A 16,859-nucleotide genomic window follows, 5' to 3' on the forward strand; every position below is an offset into this window, starting at 1 on the left:
GGGTTTTACACGCCGGCATATTTCTTCCTGTTCAGACAGTCAGAAATATTGTAATCAAGTTGTAAAATGTCCAGCATGTTTGGAACTATACACACTGAAGACGTGACCTCAGAGGTTCAAGGTTCAACAAGGTTTTTTTGCTAAGTAATTTGTGTATACAAATAGATGAGAATAGGACAATGAAGGAAATGTGAGAGAGGAGCTTTGTCATTTTGCACAATGTACGAGATACTAGATATGATGAAGCATGAATCACGCATAATGCAAAAATACACAAAAAATAAACACAATTCGGTTTCTTTGTGGTGTCTACAGGTTCATTAACACATGAAGGCAGAACTGGATGGTGAGTGAGGTGAATAGGTTGGAGGAGGGGGGGGGTCAGTGAGAGAGATAGTGTGGGGGTGGGTGTGAACACAGGGGATAGAAATGAAATGAGAAAGAAAACTTCAATGCTCTTGTTTATCATTGTAATGTCCAGTGTTCACGCACAAAAATGTACAAATTTAGATTTGTCTTCAAAGGTTTGATACGTTTTTCAGAAATATCACAGAATATCTGAAAATCGCATTTCCTGTTCTGGAGATGTACGTTTCTTGTTTTTTCTGCCCTTTTTAGCTGCAAAATCAGTTCCCGTTAGAGGTGATTCACCTGAAGACTCCCGCCAGAAGGGAAAGGGGCGTGGTTTCCGGAGCCCCTCCCCCGTATGAGAGTCACCTGCAGAGAAGAAGCAGCTGATTTCTCCTGCGGAGACACACAGGGACACGCTGCTGGACTAATTGGACGAGGATTTTATTCCATCTCTGTTTCTCCAACCTGAGGAGAACTTTTTCTAACTTTGAAGTTTTTTTAAAAAATCCGTGTCTGGATAAAGAAACAACTCAGTTAAGGGATTTTATTTGGAGACAGTTTGACCAGCTTCTGATTTGTGGGACACGAAACAGAGATTTGGAAATATTTTTTCAGCTCGAGTTTTTCTGAAGGGCTTTTTTTTTATCTTCTACAATTTTAATTTCCACTCTGAAAAAGTGTTTTAGATTATTCTTTTCCCTGTGTGGAGAAAATGAGCTGGACTCACCTGCTCAGGTGAGTGTGGAGACCAACAGAAACAGAGAAAACACGAATCTTCATCCACACGATGTTGTTCGATGTTCAGCAACGAAATATTAATGTGCAAATGTCTAGTGACATCGTTTGTTAAAATGTGTGTTTGTGTTTCTGTTTGCAGGATTGTGCTGTGCGCACTGAGTTGTCTCCACTTCGTTGCTCCTCTGCCTGAATTACGTCAGTTTCTCATTTTGCTTCTATTTTTGAATCTTTAAAATCTCTCTAAAATAAAATAGCACACCATAAAAACTGTAAAAATTAGTTTATTTGTATCATTTGAAGCTGTAGTGATGTGATGAGACTTGAAGTCAAACTACTTGTTTGCATTAAATATCAGATTATTGACGTGGAAACAAGACACCAGTGGAATTTACAACATCAGAGCAGCAGCTGATGTACATTTAAATCCATATTGTCTATTTTTCCACATCTTTACTTTCACACATTGACACATAAAAACTATTTTGCAGTTGTGTTCACATATAAATTAAAATGAGGCTGGACTGTAAATTTTACTGACTTCAGTTTTGCTCGTGTCCAAACTTAACACAGACATTAGTGAGACACTGTTTACATCTTTACATTGTGTTTGTGTGAGGAACGTGTCATCACACACTGCTGGTTTTTAAGAAAACATCTGCTTTTTATTTTTCAGGTTGTGAGGGAGAAAAATGCGACAGAGGTCAAACGTCTTCTTCTTCTACTCCTACTTCTGTTTCTCCTTCTGTGACTTTGTCGTCTTCTTCCATGGTGAAGTCCCGGCAGCTTGCACAGGACTTCCTGGGTCAGTTGACCCAGGTGAGCTCCCCAAACAGCGGGGACCGTAAACACCGGGATGCCAGTGCTGTCCTGCCCTTCATCGGTCTCACGGGCAGTAAGTGGTATTTGGAAAATGAGTGACTGTGTCAAGAATTTCAGGTTGTGGACGGTTGAAACTCACAGTTCTAGACGTGAACAATATTTCACGGCTAAAATCATTTCAGGCAGAGAAGCAAAGGTTTTGATCCACCTGCAGAGCAGCTCTGGGACATGCTGCTGTTCCAATTCAAGAGGAATTGTACAAAAAAGCTTAAAATTTTTACCTTCAACGTTAGAATATCAAGCAGTGTTTCAGTTCTCTGTCACAGAGAGAAACGGCTTCCTAAAACAAGCAGCTGAAGACTCAGAGTCTCTGAATGTTTCAGTGCGTCATCAGTTAAGTTTTAGTGTTTTTCTGTTATTTTCAGATGTTTGCTCTGACTCTCAGTGTTTGTCTGCTGATGTGAAGCAGAGGACAACAGGAATGTGCTGCCAGATGGAGAGTCTGGTTTATCTCACAGATACAGATACAGGGAGAGAGAGGCTCAACTTGAAGTGTCCAGCAGGGACCTCAAAGCCTCTGATCAACAAATTATGACCACTATAATGAGTAATAATCCCAAAATCAAATGAACTAAATCAAGAATAACAAATTAAAAAATGCTGATTAATATCAGAAAACTGATTAAATCAAAGTGTAAAATGAAATGTAACCTTTTTGTACAAGACACTGTTACATAGCTGGGAAGTCATCATGTAACTCTCTCTGACCTTTGACCTCACTGCTGCTGCTCATTGTAAAACGACCTAGGAAGTGAATTTCACTAAACAAAATCCATGTCTGAAAAGTGGCAGCCAGTGTTTGAGTTGGATGTGAAAACACTTGGCGAGTGTGACTCTGCAGCCTGGAGTTAAATGACAAAGAAAAAGATTTTTTTGTTTGTTTTGCAGTTTTAATGTGTGTGTGTGTTCTTGAAGGTGCTGAGCAGAGTCGTAGCTGCTGTAAGAACGGAGGAACGTGCATCTTGGGCAGTTTCTGCGCCTGCCCTCCTTTCTTCACCGGAAGGAACTGTGAATATGACAAACGCATCAGGTAAACAGAAAGAAACCAGAATCACAAATGTATACAGCTCTGAACGGTGCTGAGATCAGAGGCCTTATTCAGTTCAGTTGGTGGATCAAACTCCTGTTCACAACAACTCAGCACTCCTGTTTTTTACACTTCAGTTCTTACGTTTTTAGTGAGATTGTGCTAAGATCACTGCTTGTACACACTCATACAGACACTGCTGAGATCAGAGTAACATACTGTTCCCTTCTGAGCATCCTGTACGTAAGAAAAACACCACTAAGCTAACATCACCCAAAGCATGATGGGAACGCTGGTGTATACAACTTGTGTGCTGGACCACATTTGGATTCAACAAACAAATGAATCCCATATGAAACACTGTGTCCTAAATGTTCATATTGGACAAAGTGCAAATGTAGTGATGTAATGAGGACTCTTTCGTTCGCCCAGACCAAAGAAACCACAAGCAGGATACACCGTTCCGTAGCCAGAAGCCTGAAGTCCGTTTCCATGTTGTTTGAAAGAACAAAATCACTTTGTCAGAGCTCAACATGAACAGCAGCTCAGCAAATTACACATGTTCAGGAGGAAATGTTGGACTGTTTGTAACTTGCATGTTGTCCGTGTCTCTGTAGGACCTGTGGTATGATTCCACATGGTGAGTGGGTGCAGAAAGGATGCTCCTATTGTCGCTGTGGTTACGGAGTCCTGCACTGCTTCCCCCATGTCTTCCATAAAGACTGTGGTAAGTCGCTTTTTGCACATGTGGTCACATCCTGGTTTCTACTCAAGTCAGGGAGGGTTAGACTTTAGGGATCCTGTGGTACTGTGGGTTGGAGCAGGGTTTCCTGTTCTGTATTGTGTATTTATTCACACATTATCACAACTAGTAAAATCCATGAATAAGTGCAAGTTTAGATAAAATAAACATTTACTGAAACCATACTGGGAAATGTGGAGTGTTACAGAAGTATGTAACAAATGTGTAGTATAAATACGTAAACTTAAGAATGTAGAACAGCATTTACATAGTGAGTAGCAGTTGCTAAAATAAAGCATAGAAACACAAAAATGCAAGGCTGTAAATACACACATGCATCATAGAAACGATGATAATAACCTAGAATATAGCAAATACTTTGCAGACAAACTAAGTGAATTAAGAATCAGCTTTTCTTTAATGAATATTTCTGTCTCTTCTTTCCAGATGACTCGGAGGAGGAGGTGCGTTGGTATCGTTCATCAGCTGTCAGGACGATTCGGACCGAGTGCTTCCTGTATGTGACACTGCTTCTTTCTCTGCTCCGCTTCCTTTAATGGTTTAACAACCACAACATCTGTAAAGCATCTCCACGATCCATAGGACACACTGAACTGTGGACTCTGGACATTTTCTCCAGCTTATGTTTCTAGATCTGACCTTCAAAAACTGTAAATAGTTATTTATTGCCTTTTGGTTCAAGACATCATGGGTAGAATATTGTATTTAGAAATCCGAAGTGGTGCCTTCATAAGTGAAGACAGGCTGCTTTCAGTTGTTCTTAATAAGGCTTTAATGCATGTAGTTGAACTATTGTGGTTCAGGGGAAATGAATATAAAACTAAGCTGCATCCTGTTTTGGGCTTTAAAATTTTTAAAGGATGACCTGCTGAAATACATGAGGAATGAAGGCTGAATGTACTTCAACCTTTTGTTTGTTGTGTTCTTGAAAATATCATCCAAAAAAAGGAAAAACGGTTCAGATAGTATATTTTACATCATTCTGCTGTGTCACCGTGGAGTAGCCTTTCTTTCAAGAAATAAGTACAACATGGTGTGAATATCTTAATTATACTAGAAGTCTGACTCTTCTGCAGATTTAAATTTTTGGATTAACTTTGAATAAGGCCTTGGAAGACAACAGACGTAGAATCTACCTACGTAGTCTCTCTCCTCATCGTAAATGTGTAAATGAGAGTTTAACAGTGGGAAACGCGTTTTGTCCAAAGTCTGTGTCCTCCAATTCCTAAAAAAAAAAAACCTTCCAGTGGAACCTTGTCTGTGATGTAAATGATATTGAATACAATGTTTATGAAGGAAGTTGTACATAAGATTTTTATGAAAAACATGTCTTTTGTTTTTACATAAGTATCTGTAGATGAAACTTGTCCATTTGATTTTCTTTGTAAAAGAAGATGCAGAGTTAGTTTTTTTTTTTTTTTTTTTTTTAAATGCCTTCTGTGTTTGCACAAACTCTAAACTGTAGTGACCTTTTGTCCTTAAACACAAACATGTATGCAATATGTGAATATTAAAGATTTTTATTGAATTGTAACCTGTGTTTGTGAAATTGTCTCTAGATTAAGATTTTTTTTTTCATATATTGGGAAAAAGAAATACTGGGAGTAGCTTAACAGAAAACACCTGTATATGGCAAAAAATACTACATTTACTTTAGTGAATACTGTAATTATTAAGTAGGAAACAAAAGTCTCTTTCCTGCCTTATCTGTAGGTATTTGCAGTTGAGGCCTGTCCTCCCCGTGTGTCTTATCTCCACGGTTTATTGATGAGGTTTTAAATTGATTATCAGTTGTTCTCTTATCTTAAACAAACACATCAGCTGCTGTTCTGCAGTCTCTCAGCCAGCAGGCTGCTAGATCTCACAGTTTTATAATTAACAAGCAGAGCTGCAAAATAACAGTCAATTAACTGAAAGTTTAAATAAACGTCATTAAATCATTAAAGGGTAACTCTTTCTTTTAACGGATGCTCATGTTGTGGTTGTTTTGTGTAGTATTTTTATGATTAACCAAAATGTCCATTGAGATTTAACAGTGCTTATAAAAGTTTTCCCCTGTTTTTAGTAAAACACTCAATAGTTGTCAATTTAATTCAACGTTTCTGACAATGTATGAATGTCGATTTGTATCAATCCCATCTAAAGTAATAAAAAATATAAAACTGAATTTAAGAAGTCACCCTCTGTAAACTCACCTCATATATCACTGGTTAATTTAAGAAGTCACACAATATGTAAAATGGAGACCACCAAAGTGCAGTGGTTTGGTAGTTGGAAGGCCCAGTTACTACAACTACACCATAGAGACAAAAGTTTGTGGACAGCCTGCTTTAGCCAGAGTTATTTCTGCCATGTTCCTTGCATTTCTTACTGATGCATTTAACAGTAATCCAAGAGATGTTCACCCATCCCCTGATTTATGGGGATGGGTCGTGAATAAGTTGCTTGGACTGGACTTTCCAGATCCAGGTGTATTTGTACTACAGTCACCTGAAACACATTCACAGGATCTCCCGTATCCTGTCTCGCTATCTGCATTTCCACTCACCCCAACCAGTCAAATCAGATGGCCGTCCACCCTGAGCTTGGTTCTTCCGTTAAAGGGAGTTTTTCCTCTCCACTGTTGCCTAGTCTCGACTTTATTCTGTAAAGTGCCTTGAGATGACCTTGTTGTGAATTGGCGCTATATAAATAAAGTTGAATTGAATTGAATTGAATTTAAATAGCCTCAGTTCTGCAATTAAAAACTCCTGTTGCTACTAAAGCAGAGTAAAAGGAAAAAACCAGATTAAGAGAAGAAAGGATTAAAGTTAATGCTTTAACAAAGTAACTGGGGGGGGGGGGGGGTGTAGTTTCCTTACACAAGCCTTAACTTTAATCCTTTCTCCTCTTAATCTGGTTTTTTCCTTTTACTCTGCTTTAGTAGCAACAGGAGTTTTAATTGCAGAACTGAGGCTATTTAAATTCAATTCAATTCAATTCAACTTTATTTATATAGTGCCAATTCATGACAAAGTCATCTCAAGGCACTTTACAGAATAAAGGGGGGTGGGGGGGGGTAGTTCCTTACACAATAATCAGACTCTAATCTCTTCTTTGTTACGCAGCCAATCCTACAGGCTAACACCTTGTTTGAGTTGCTTCTTGTAATTGGACAGATAGCTTCCTTATAAGACATCTTTAAAAATGTCCTGCTGTCCCTTCTACTTTCAGCTTCTGATGAAACAATTCAAAACTCTCCGCTTAGAGCCATAATGTCTGCTGCTCCCCGAAATCTCTGCTGCTCGAAGAAGTTAAAGGAGATTTACAGAACTGCAGGTGGAGACGGACCAGCTTTGAGAGTCTGAACAGAGGAGCAGCAGCAGGACATCAGGGCAGATTTAAAGGGATTACACAAGATGTGAATGTCGGCGAGAATGTTAAATGATTTTATCCAACATTTCCATGTCCACTGTCAGCGCTGATAAAGAAAACAGAGAGAAGTGGAAACATATGTACCAGAGTACATTTAACTCCAACTCTATCTGATAAAGTTCAGAAAAATGTAGTGCACTTAATCTCTGTGGACGTTTGACTCCAAACAAATATGATGAGGAGGAAACGATGTGTGTGCTTCTTATCTTTCTAGGCTCCTCAGATACTTCAAGTAATGACTTAGTTTACTGTTAGCAGCAATCAGAGAGAACACACTGCAGACATCCTCCATCAACACACACACACACACACACACACGCACACACCTGTTTGTATTCATACCCTTCTTTGTTGAATCCTTGCAGATCCTGTGACTCAGGCTGTGCAAGTGGCCAATGCCACAGTGATTGGTTATACTGGTGTGTCTGTGTCTGTATGTGATTACGATGCCTAACAACAGGCAAAAGGACGAGTGGATCACGCTGGAGAAATTACATTTACACTGAAATTACACAGTAGGGTGCAGTATGTGACTAAAACCAAGCAACAACTAGTTGTCACCACAGTGTTTCGAAAGGGGTTGATGCTCACTTTCTTGTAAACTCACAGGTTTACAAGTAAATGTTTGGGATTGAAAAATCATGTCATCCTGTGGAGCCGACATGTTTTTAAGAGTTTTTAATTCAATTCAATTCAAGTTTATTTATATAGCGCCAATTCACAACAAAGTCATCTCAGGGCACTTTACAGAATAAAGTCAAGATTATAAAGATGTATAGAGAGAACCCAACAATTCCCCCTGGAGCAAGCCATAGGCAACAGTGGAGAGGAAAAACTCCCTTTAACGGAAGAAACCTCCAGCAGAACCAGGCTCAGGGTGGACGGACATCTGCCTCGACCGGTTGGGTTGAGTGGAAAGTGAAGAGAGAAAAGAACAGAGCAACAGAAAGCAACAACAAAACATTGGGCAGGTTGGTAGGACCAGTAGCTGCACGCTGGAAGACACACAGCTCCAAAGCCTGCAGAAAGGGACAGAGAGAGGGGGACAGAGAAGGACAAAGACAACTACGGGAGAGAACACACAGAGTTAATGTCATACAGTGGTGACAATTGCGGGGTGAGAACATGAGAGGGTCAAGTTTTTAGACAACAACATTGGTCTACGGCACCGATGAACAAGCTAATCTAGGCTTCACACTGTCAGGTATATTCCTTGTGATTAGAGGCTGTGTTGGTTTCAACCCAAACACACAAATGTTTGGGATCCATGTGGGGGTCCATCCAGCAGACAGGAGGTAAAGACACATGTAAGACAGAATGTAAGAACAAGCCTTTAACTGCTTCCACCAAATGTCTTTGTATAAGGCAACAGAAACTACAGCAGCACAAACTACCGTCAGTTGGTTCAACATCTTAAACAGTTTGAACAAAATCTGAAGAATATAACATTAATGAAAGAGGGTTTATTAAAGGTAATAAGTGGTAACTTGGTGTCCCTGTTAAAAACCTTTACTTACTGGAACATAGTACAGCCCACAAACAGACAGCATCCTTTACTGTTAAACCAGGAATATATTAGATAAGAACAAATGAATGTGAGGAATGAAGATGAGGATGAACAGCCTCAGAAAGTCAGGCGGTTAGAGGCTCTACAGAGACATCTGCTGGCAAACCTCAGATACACACACTGCAACGAAAAGTCTCCCAAAGTCTATATTTGGTTTTAAGTAAGTCATGTTCTGACAACAATGACATTTTGCCAGGCACAGATGTTACTGAATGATCTGTCAGTATTATGTAAGAGCCCTTTAGAGACATCCAGAGGTCACAATAGGAGGTAGAGGTCACGTTCTTTGCTTCAAAGAATCATGATTCTGGGTTTTTGACATTTGTCCCCTCACTTCCTGTTCATGGCTTTTATTTTACAGCACCTTAACCCCATTTCATATTAGTCTCTTTCGTTTATTTACCCACCTTGTTACTCTTGGTTAGTTTCTCCTGTTCCCCTGTTTTTTTAAAAACCCAGTTCTCCCCTCAGTTCTTTGCCATTTTGCATGTTTTGTTAACTCTGCCGCTGGACATCATGCCTCTTGTTTGGCCTCTTGTTTTTCGGTCTGAGGTTTGGTCCTTCGTTTATCGCCGTCTGTCTTAGTTAAGCATTTGTTAGGTCAGTTAGTTTCTGTTTCCCCCTGTCTGTCGACCCCGGTGGAAGTGTGTTTTGTTATATTTGACCGATCCCTGCATGTGCGCCCTCTTTAGTTTATTGTTTCATCCTGAAGGTTATTGTACGTGCAGACCCTTCTTGTTTAATTATTACTACTTATTAATAGTTTTCCGCTTAAGTCCTGTTTTCACTATTTAAATTATCTTTCACAGATTTGCCCACAGTGAATGTGTGCTCTCTAGTCCTCCCTTTGGAGTGAGCTTCTGCCTGTTGTTTTACGTTTATTAAAAAATGAAATAGCTTTTACTATAACCCCTCCTCTTGCTGTTACCTCATATGGGTCCTTGAAACAATCCATCCACCCATTATCTACAGCATTTTTCCTGGTAATGGTTGTGTAGGTGGCATAAGGTCACAATAAGGTGATTTTGGGTTTTTTTTGTTGTTTTTTTTAAGCTAGAAATTCTGCACGACTACAGTCAAATGTTTGTATGTGATTTTCTAATACTGGTAGCTGACATTTTCAACAATTGTTGCCCCAAGTGCTCTGAATTAGCATTTCCTGCCACAGCAGCCGCTTAACTGTGCACGCATGAGATCAGCATCATGGTGATCACATCAGTTTGGGCAACATTTTTTAAATTATTCTTTAATAGCAGCTAAAATCATGCCATGAAACAATTAAATATATAAATTATACTATATGTAATGTTCTCGGTCATAAATGGGATGTGTGTATGCATCTCCCATTAGGCATTTCAAAAGTAAACTAAGATGTGTGAAATATACTTTTAGAAAATATACGAATGCAGTATGTACATTATTTGTTTCAAGTAGTGACCTAATGTGCAAAAACATAGAAATAGAAACACTGTTACTAACAGTGTTTAAATAATGACAAATCCTAGTTTTTGGGCAGAGAAGCACAACCGGTAATATGTTCTTTTAAAAAAATATTTTGGTTTATTAGTGCACGTGCACACACACACACACACACACAAACTATCAGCTGTTTTAATCCCAGCAGGGAACTTACAGTTATGCTGATCAGCTGTTTGTATGGACACTGTGTGTGTGCACGTGTATGTGTGAGACATGATATCAAAGTTTTGTAATGCCTTCCATCTGACTCACTTGTAGAGAGATTGTGTCAGCAGCCACAAGACGTTGCATATTAAAATGTAATTAAGAATCTCATCCACTCAAACTCACATGTGGTAATAATAAAAGTAGTAATTTAGGACCCCCCAACACACACACACACACACACACACACACACCACACACATTGATACAATGGTAGTGTAAAGAGGAATAAGCTGTTAAGATCTTGGTGCCATTTATTTAAGCCAAGTGATCTCTGTGTCTTTATATACTCTGTGTGTGTGTGTGTGTGTGTGTGTGTGTGTGTGTGTGTTTGTGTGAGTGTGCATGTTTGTGTGTGTGTGCGCACGCTATAATAGTGCTGAAGTAGATTTTGTAGGTACTTCAAACATTCTGTACTTCACAATCACATTGTTTTACACATTTCACAATACTGAACTTTTTTAAATAAAAATGAATCAATAGTGAGACAGAAATTGCTTTAATAAACCAATCAGCACAGACCATTAGACTCTGCATAATTGGTGAAATCATTCCTATGAAACTTTGTTTTAGCACATTAGGTTCAACTAAATTGTGTTTTTTTCCAGATGTGACATTTGCAAGTAAAATTTGGAGTGCACAATGGTGACATTTTTTATTATTTAGGACCATCGGTGCATGAGAGATTGGTTCTAAATTGGAGTATTTTTTTATCCTTTAGAGACCAGAGCGGCACTTATGGGCTTTATGATGCAGCTTCTCTGTAGTATCACCTCCAGCCTCCATCATAGGAACGATTTCACCAATTATGCAGAGTCTAATGGTTGTGCCTGTCTGTTAACAGCTTAACAGGATCTTAACAGTTTATTCCTCAAATGGTAAATGTTCTGCACTTATATAGCACTTTTCTACCTATTGGCACTCAAAGCACTTTACACTAATTGTCATTCACCCATTCACACTCACAATCACACACACAAACTCACACACCGATGGGGGAGCTGCTATGCAGCTGGCCAACACTCACCGGGAGCAACTAAGTTGGGGTTCAGTGTTTTGCTCAAGGACACTTCGACATGTGACTGGAGGAGCCGGGGATTTGAACAAACAACCCTCTGATTGATGGACGACTGCCGTACGTTCCTGCACCACAGTCGCCCCTTATCAGCCAGACTGGTTAGTTTATGGCTCTCGAGAGTACAGTGTTATGTCAGTGTGATACTTTTTCAACAGTACATATTTTTATTTGTGCATTTGTGTTTTTACTCAACCACTATTCCAGAGTACGTCATTCACTGTTGTATATCTAAGAATATGGGCTGTGTCCTGCAGTGTGTACAAGGAAAACTAGACTTCTATTTACTATTTAAAAAAGAAATCTACATTAATTTCCTTTCTTGTGTTCACTAATTGACCCATTAGTTAGGGCAGCACAGCGGTGGAGTGGCTAAGCTACAAGGTCTCCAGTTCAAATCCCAGATGGTTGCAGCCTTTCTGTGTTCTGGGTTTCCTCCCACAGGCCGAACACATGCATTTTAGGTTAATTGGTGAGTCTAAATTGCATGTAGGTGTGAATGGTTGTCTGTCTGTATGTCTCTTTCAGCCAATGGCAGCTGCATAGACTCCAGCCCAGGCAACACTGAATAGGATTTTCTGGGGGCTTTTTGTACTTCCAGGTACAGATGATCCATAACAATACATCATATTATATTTGATGATATCCTTTACAAAGATTCTGAAAATGATCAAAAGCACTAGATAAATAGAAATCATGCAAGTAAAAGTACTATACAGTTAAAATACTTAATACTTAAATTACATACAAGTACCTCATAATTGTATTTAAATCCAGAAATTTTAGTAAATGTATTTCTCATATTTCTTCTTCGTGTTTTTGTTCACGTCTGTCGTTTGTGCTCAATAGGAGGAGAATTTTAATTGGGGAAAGAAAGTTGAAGGACAAGTTTCAGACAAGCTCCACATCTATGTATCTCAAACATGTGGAAAGATAACTCTAATGACATCACTATGACAACGTGAAGCTCATTTTGTCAGACTTTGCAACACAGAAGGAGATAGAAAAGAGGGGAAGATAGTTGGTGGTAACTGAATGGAAAATGTAAGAAAGAGGAGGATCAGGGCAGAAAGAGGAGAAGAGGGCGTTTAAGAAGTGAATGTCTATATAGAGACCATGAAAGAGAGGGGGGAGAGGAGGGGAGGAGTTAACAGAGATGATATAAAGAGAAAGCGAGAGGAGGGAGAAAAATAGGAGCTTGCATCTTTTACATCTCTTTTTTTTTTACATAGAAAGATGTAAAATTGAATTATAAGGAATCCCAGATAAGTGAAAGAGGAGGCTGAGAGGAGAGAGAGAACAAGAAAGAGCGAGTCTGTAAACAGGGAGAAGAGCAGTGAGTAACCAAAGACTTGTTTGTTCGGCTTTAAAGAACTGTCATCGTCTGTCACAGTAATCATCTCTTTAACCACTGACTTAGACAAATACTCACATCGTGAAAAATGTAATGTGAAATGTTCCAAGGATGCAGACTTTCTGGAACCTCCCGCCCCGTGTGACTGCCATGTGCGTTTCCTGTTATCAGATGATGAACGCAGCTCGAATTCACGACAAACAGAAGCTGAAGTCCTTCTGGGAGAAGTGGATCTTTCAGCAAAGCAAGCACATGGACGAGGAGGAGAGCCGCAGGAGGAGCAGTGCTCTGGCACGGTCAGCAGCTGAATTATTCACTGGCTCCTTTTAAATGTTCAAAGCCATCATCATCATCATCATCACCAGTTTGTGTTTTCTCACAGAACAGCAGCTGTTGTCTTTAGGAAGTTTTGTTCACTGCAATCCCAGCTAACTTCAGTGCCCCAGTTAAGCTAGAACTTTCTTCCTAAACATCCAGGACCTCGTTTCCACTTGGTTACATCATGTGCTGTGGGCACATTGCACAGCTAAAAGCCCCAATAAACATTCAGCTTGATCCAAATCTGAAGTAGTAGAGGCAGATATTAAATTCAAGTCTCATCGAAATCTCAGTTTTCTTACTTTCCGGAAAGACTTGAAAAAAACACAGCAAAACATAAAGCATACTCATAAAAAACTGAATTAATACTGAATCATAGAAAACATGATATTTACAGTTTTTTTTTTTAATTTCTTCTTTTTGCTCTTGCTAAGATTAGTATTTCCATATAGGGTATGTGAGGATCAGATATTGCAGTTAGAAATTAATAAATATGTGAGGTAGTTTGGAAGCTGTAACAATACAACTTTATAAATAAATTTCAAAGAGATGAATAGCTGGGATGGTAGTGGATCAGTTGATGGAGTGGTCACCCATTGACTGCAGGGTCAGCACATTGTGGACCAAAGCCTGTGGTAAATCTAGGAGGAGACCACATGATTTGCTATGTGAACCCAGAGAGAAGCAGGATGAGCCAAAAGAAAAATAAGAATTAAGCAGCAAAGTCCAACACCAGCATGAAACACCAGGGTCAAGATGTTAAGATGCAAAAACATTATTTATCAAAAAAAACAAAAAAACAAAAAAAACAACCCTTTTCAGATAGAACGACTCAGTCTGACCAAATAAGAAAAGTGAGTAGGGTTTACTCTCAGACATGAAGCCAACATGTTCAGATGCTGTCAGAAATATGATTAGTACAAAGATACAAAAACACAGAAGGTGTGTGTCCAGGAGTCTATAGAAACAACAATAATCTTATTAAAAGTAATAATAATAGTCATAATACTTTTTTTATTACTACACAATCTTCCATCTCCAGTAGTTAAAGCTGGATGATGTTTACATTGAAAAAAAAATGATTTCATGTTTTTCATAGATGAACTATTACATCAGAAGGAACTATGTTTTACAGGTACATTTCACCTAAATTCTACCTGACATTTGGTGTCTTTGCAAACTATAGAATGTTGATTAATATTAGTTTGAAAAAAAACAACAACAAAACAACTTTATTACTGTCCTCAGTTTTCACCTCTGTCTCTCTCTGCATCATAAATTGATAAGTTTAGAAAATGACTGGCTCATGTTTACAGCTCATCGTTCTGTCATCACTTAGTAGCCTGAGAATTTTGATTAGAGGCAGCTCGGCTAGAGGTTTGAATCCTGGAGATCACGTTTAATATCTGAGGACGGACAAGCAGAAAGCTGCAGATTAACAGACACATGATGCTGTTTGCTGACAGACAAATATTTGCTAACACAGACACAACAATATTGTCCCTGTCACAATATGAACCCCCCCCCCAACACACACACACGCATGGTTCCTAGTTTCTCCATAACACAATTATCCCTGACAGAGATGCCTGCAGATCCGATTTCACTGGATGTCTGCACGATTAATTTAAGTCCAGGAGTTATGGTGTCAGGGTAAACACCGGCCTCTGAAGTTCTGACAAAAGCTCAGCTCAGCCTCGAAACGCTTGGGGACCCAAAGCCAAGTACAAATTAATTTAGTCTCCTTGAAACTAATTTATACATGTTTCAAACAGCAAAGAGTTGGGAGTTGGGAATCCCGCTGGGGACGATAATGACAGCACTGGCTGAATCCCAACAAGCACTGATTTCTTTCTTTGTGGGTTGAAAGACAATATCTCTGGAGAAAACTAAGTGGAAGACATTTACATATAAACTCGAGTGGCTGCATTTTATCCACTGGCAGCAGTTTCAGCATTGAGTTTGTTTGGATGGGTCTCAATCGGCCTGGTTTCCCCCGTTATCCACCCCCGGGAAAAAAAGGCAAGAGATGCTGAGTAGCTCATGATCAGCCATGTAGAAAAAATAGCTTGAATCTCAGCTTCAAACTCTGTCTCAACTTCCTGAATCGTAGTGTTTCATCCACTTTTGTCACTGAAAGGACAACAACATCGTCTTTTAATTTGTTGCACGGCTGCTTAAGCCTAAATACTCACTTATTTCTTTTTCTCTTGTCCCCAGACTGAGGGAGCAGTGGGGGGTCCGGTTGAATCAGAGGAATCAGCACCAGCAGAGTTTCTTCGAGGAGAGGATCAGACGAGCTCAGAAAGCTCAGCTGAAACTGAGGCTGGATTCACCCTAAAGCCAGAATCTACCCAGAGAGAACAAAAAAAAAAAAAACGCCTATATTAAAATTAGTAACATTACATCACATATATTTTTGATAAAAAACAAACAAACTAATATTTGACATAATGGGGAGAAAGTGTAGAGCATCAAACAAATGCACCAATAAATATATAAGACCTCTGTCACTAATAGCAAAAATAAATTAAAAATAAAAAAATCACCATGGTTACAATTATCACATTTATTTACATCTTGAATGTGTGAATATGAATCTTTTGTATTTCACTTTATTTCTCACTGGTGCAGGTGCTGTATCATTAATGCTCCAGTAAAGTAACTGATGGTCTTAAGTAAATGAAATGTCAATGTCGATCTGAAAACTGAAAATTTTCAGAGATATTCAGAGATTTCTGCTGTGTGTAGCTACGGGTGTGTTTGATTCAGGTGACGAGTGGTAGAGGACACAAAAAGGACCCTGCAGGAATCAAAGTTATATTTACAGCCGAATGAACTGGACCATGAACCTGTTCTATTCACACATGGACTTTGCAGCAGGAGTTGGTTGAGTTAAGTGTATTAAATGACCAGCTCCTCTGGGTAGTGTGTAGAGAGGTTCCGAGTTGCTGTGCATGTCTGAAAAATGCGTTACTCAGACAGTTTTTGTATAGTCCAACAATTCTTCCTAACATAATCCACATAGTGGACACATAGTCGTGAGACACCTGAGGTCTGTAGCCTCTAGGATTAAGAGTCCATCGACTGTTCATCGCATGAATGTGCTGCTGTTTTGGCAGAGTCTCTGTGTGCAGGTGGCTGGAACCCAGCACATTTATGTGTGTGTGTTAGGAGGAACAGTTTGTATCGAGGGACGTGATCATCTGTTCCTCACAGAACTACCCACACACCAAAACAACCTGCCAAGGCCCCTTACCAGCCAGCCGTGCTCCACTCAGCCACACACACACACACACACACACTTTTAAACAGGTCTGAATGAAGCAGATGTACATATATCAGTGAGGTTTTGAGTATATATATATTTTTTTATATCAGACATGATGACTCAATGAATGACTGCCACAACTGTCAACTGTTATTTCTTTTTCACTCTCAAACTGTTCTACAAAAACCAAACTGTCGTACGCTAAGAAGCAAAGAACTTTGTTTAACACGCTTTGCGTTACCTTTCCAGATCCTGAATCAGGCTGATGTTCAGACTAACAGAGTCTGCTCTGTCTAAGGCCAATTTGTACTTCTTTGTCAAGCCCCATAAAGGTTAATGCTGACTTACGTAGAGAAGGGAATTATGGGTATCTGTAGGTCACAGAGGACAAGGACAGGACGTTGATGTTCTCTATGTCT

At 39.3% G+C, this 16,859-nt stretch overlaps 2 protein-coding genes across 3 annotated transcripts; both read left to right on the top strand.

Moving 5' to 3' along the window:
- The first annotated feature begins 720 nt into the window (after positions 1 to 720).
- On the top strand, positions 721 to 5,222 carry LOC137104246 (protein Cripto-like). Its single transcript, XM_067485187.1, has 6 exons — positions 721 to 1,086; positions 1,229 to 1,284; positions 1,763 to 1,981; positions 2,884 to 2,998; positions 3,613 to 3,722; positions 4,185 to 5,222. Exons 1-6 carry the CDS (start codon positions 1,064 to 1,066, stop codon positions 4,292 to 4,294), a joined length of 633 nt encoding a protein of 210 aa, XP_067341288.1. The 5' UTR covers positions 721 to 1,063; the 3' UTR covers positions 4,295 to 5,222.
- Positions 5,223 to 12,700: 7,478 nt separating this feature from the next.
- LOC137103930 (protein FAM240B-like) lies at positions 12,701 to 15,734 on the top strand. 2 transcript variants are annotated; one of them, XM_067484688.1, is made up of 3 exons: positions 12,701 to 12,833; positions 12,962 to 13,147; positions 15,390 to 15,734. In XM_067484688.1, exons 2-3 carry the CDS (start codon positions 12,963 to 12,965, stop codon positions 15,508 to 15,510), a joined length of 306 nt encoding a protein of 101 aa, XP_067340789.1. In that variant the 5' UTR covers positions 12,701 to 12,833; position 12,962; the 3' UTR covers positions 15,511 to 15,734. The 2 variants fall into 2 exon arrangements, with proteins under 2 accessions (XP_067340789.1, XP_067340790.1); XM_067484689.1 differs by having other exon boundaries at positions 13,023 to 13,147; positions 15,390 to 15,733.
- The last annotated feature ends 1,125 nt before the right edge of the window (positions 15,735 to 16,859 follow it).

This window comes from Channa argus, chromosome 18 (assembly GCF_033026475.1).
Source record: "Channa argus isolate prfri chromosome 18, Channa argus male v1.0, whole genome shotgun sequence".
NCBI classification, from domain to species: Eukaryota; Metazoa; Chordata; class Actinopteri; order Anabantiformes; family Channidae; genus Channa; species Channa argus.

Coding starts and splice junctions, on each gene's coding strand:
- LOC137104246 (XM_067485187.1), top strand. CDS start 1,064: ATGAGCTGGACTCACCTGCTCAG. Junction 1,087..1,228: donor AGCTGGACTCACCTGCTCAG/GTGAGTGTGGAG, acceptor TTCTGTTTGCAG/GATTGTGCTGTGCGCACTGA. Junction 1,982..2,883: donor CTTCATCGGTCTCACGGGCA/GTAAGTGGTATT, acceptor GTGTTCTTGAAG/GTGCTGAGCAGAGTCGTAGC.
- LOC137103930 (XM_067484688.1), top strand. CDS start 12,963: ATGCAGACTTTCTGGAACCTCCCGCCCCGTGTGACTGCCATGTGCGTT. Junction 13,148..15,389: donor AGGAGCAGTGCTCTGGCACG/GTCAGCAGCTGA, acceptor TCTTGTCCCCAG/ACTGAGGGAGCAGTGGGGGG.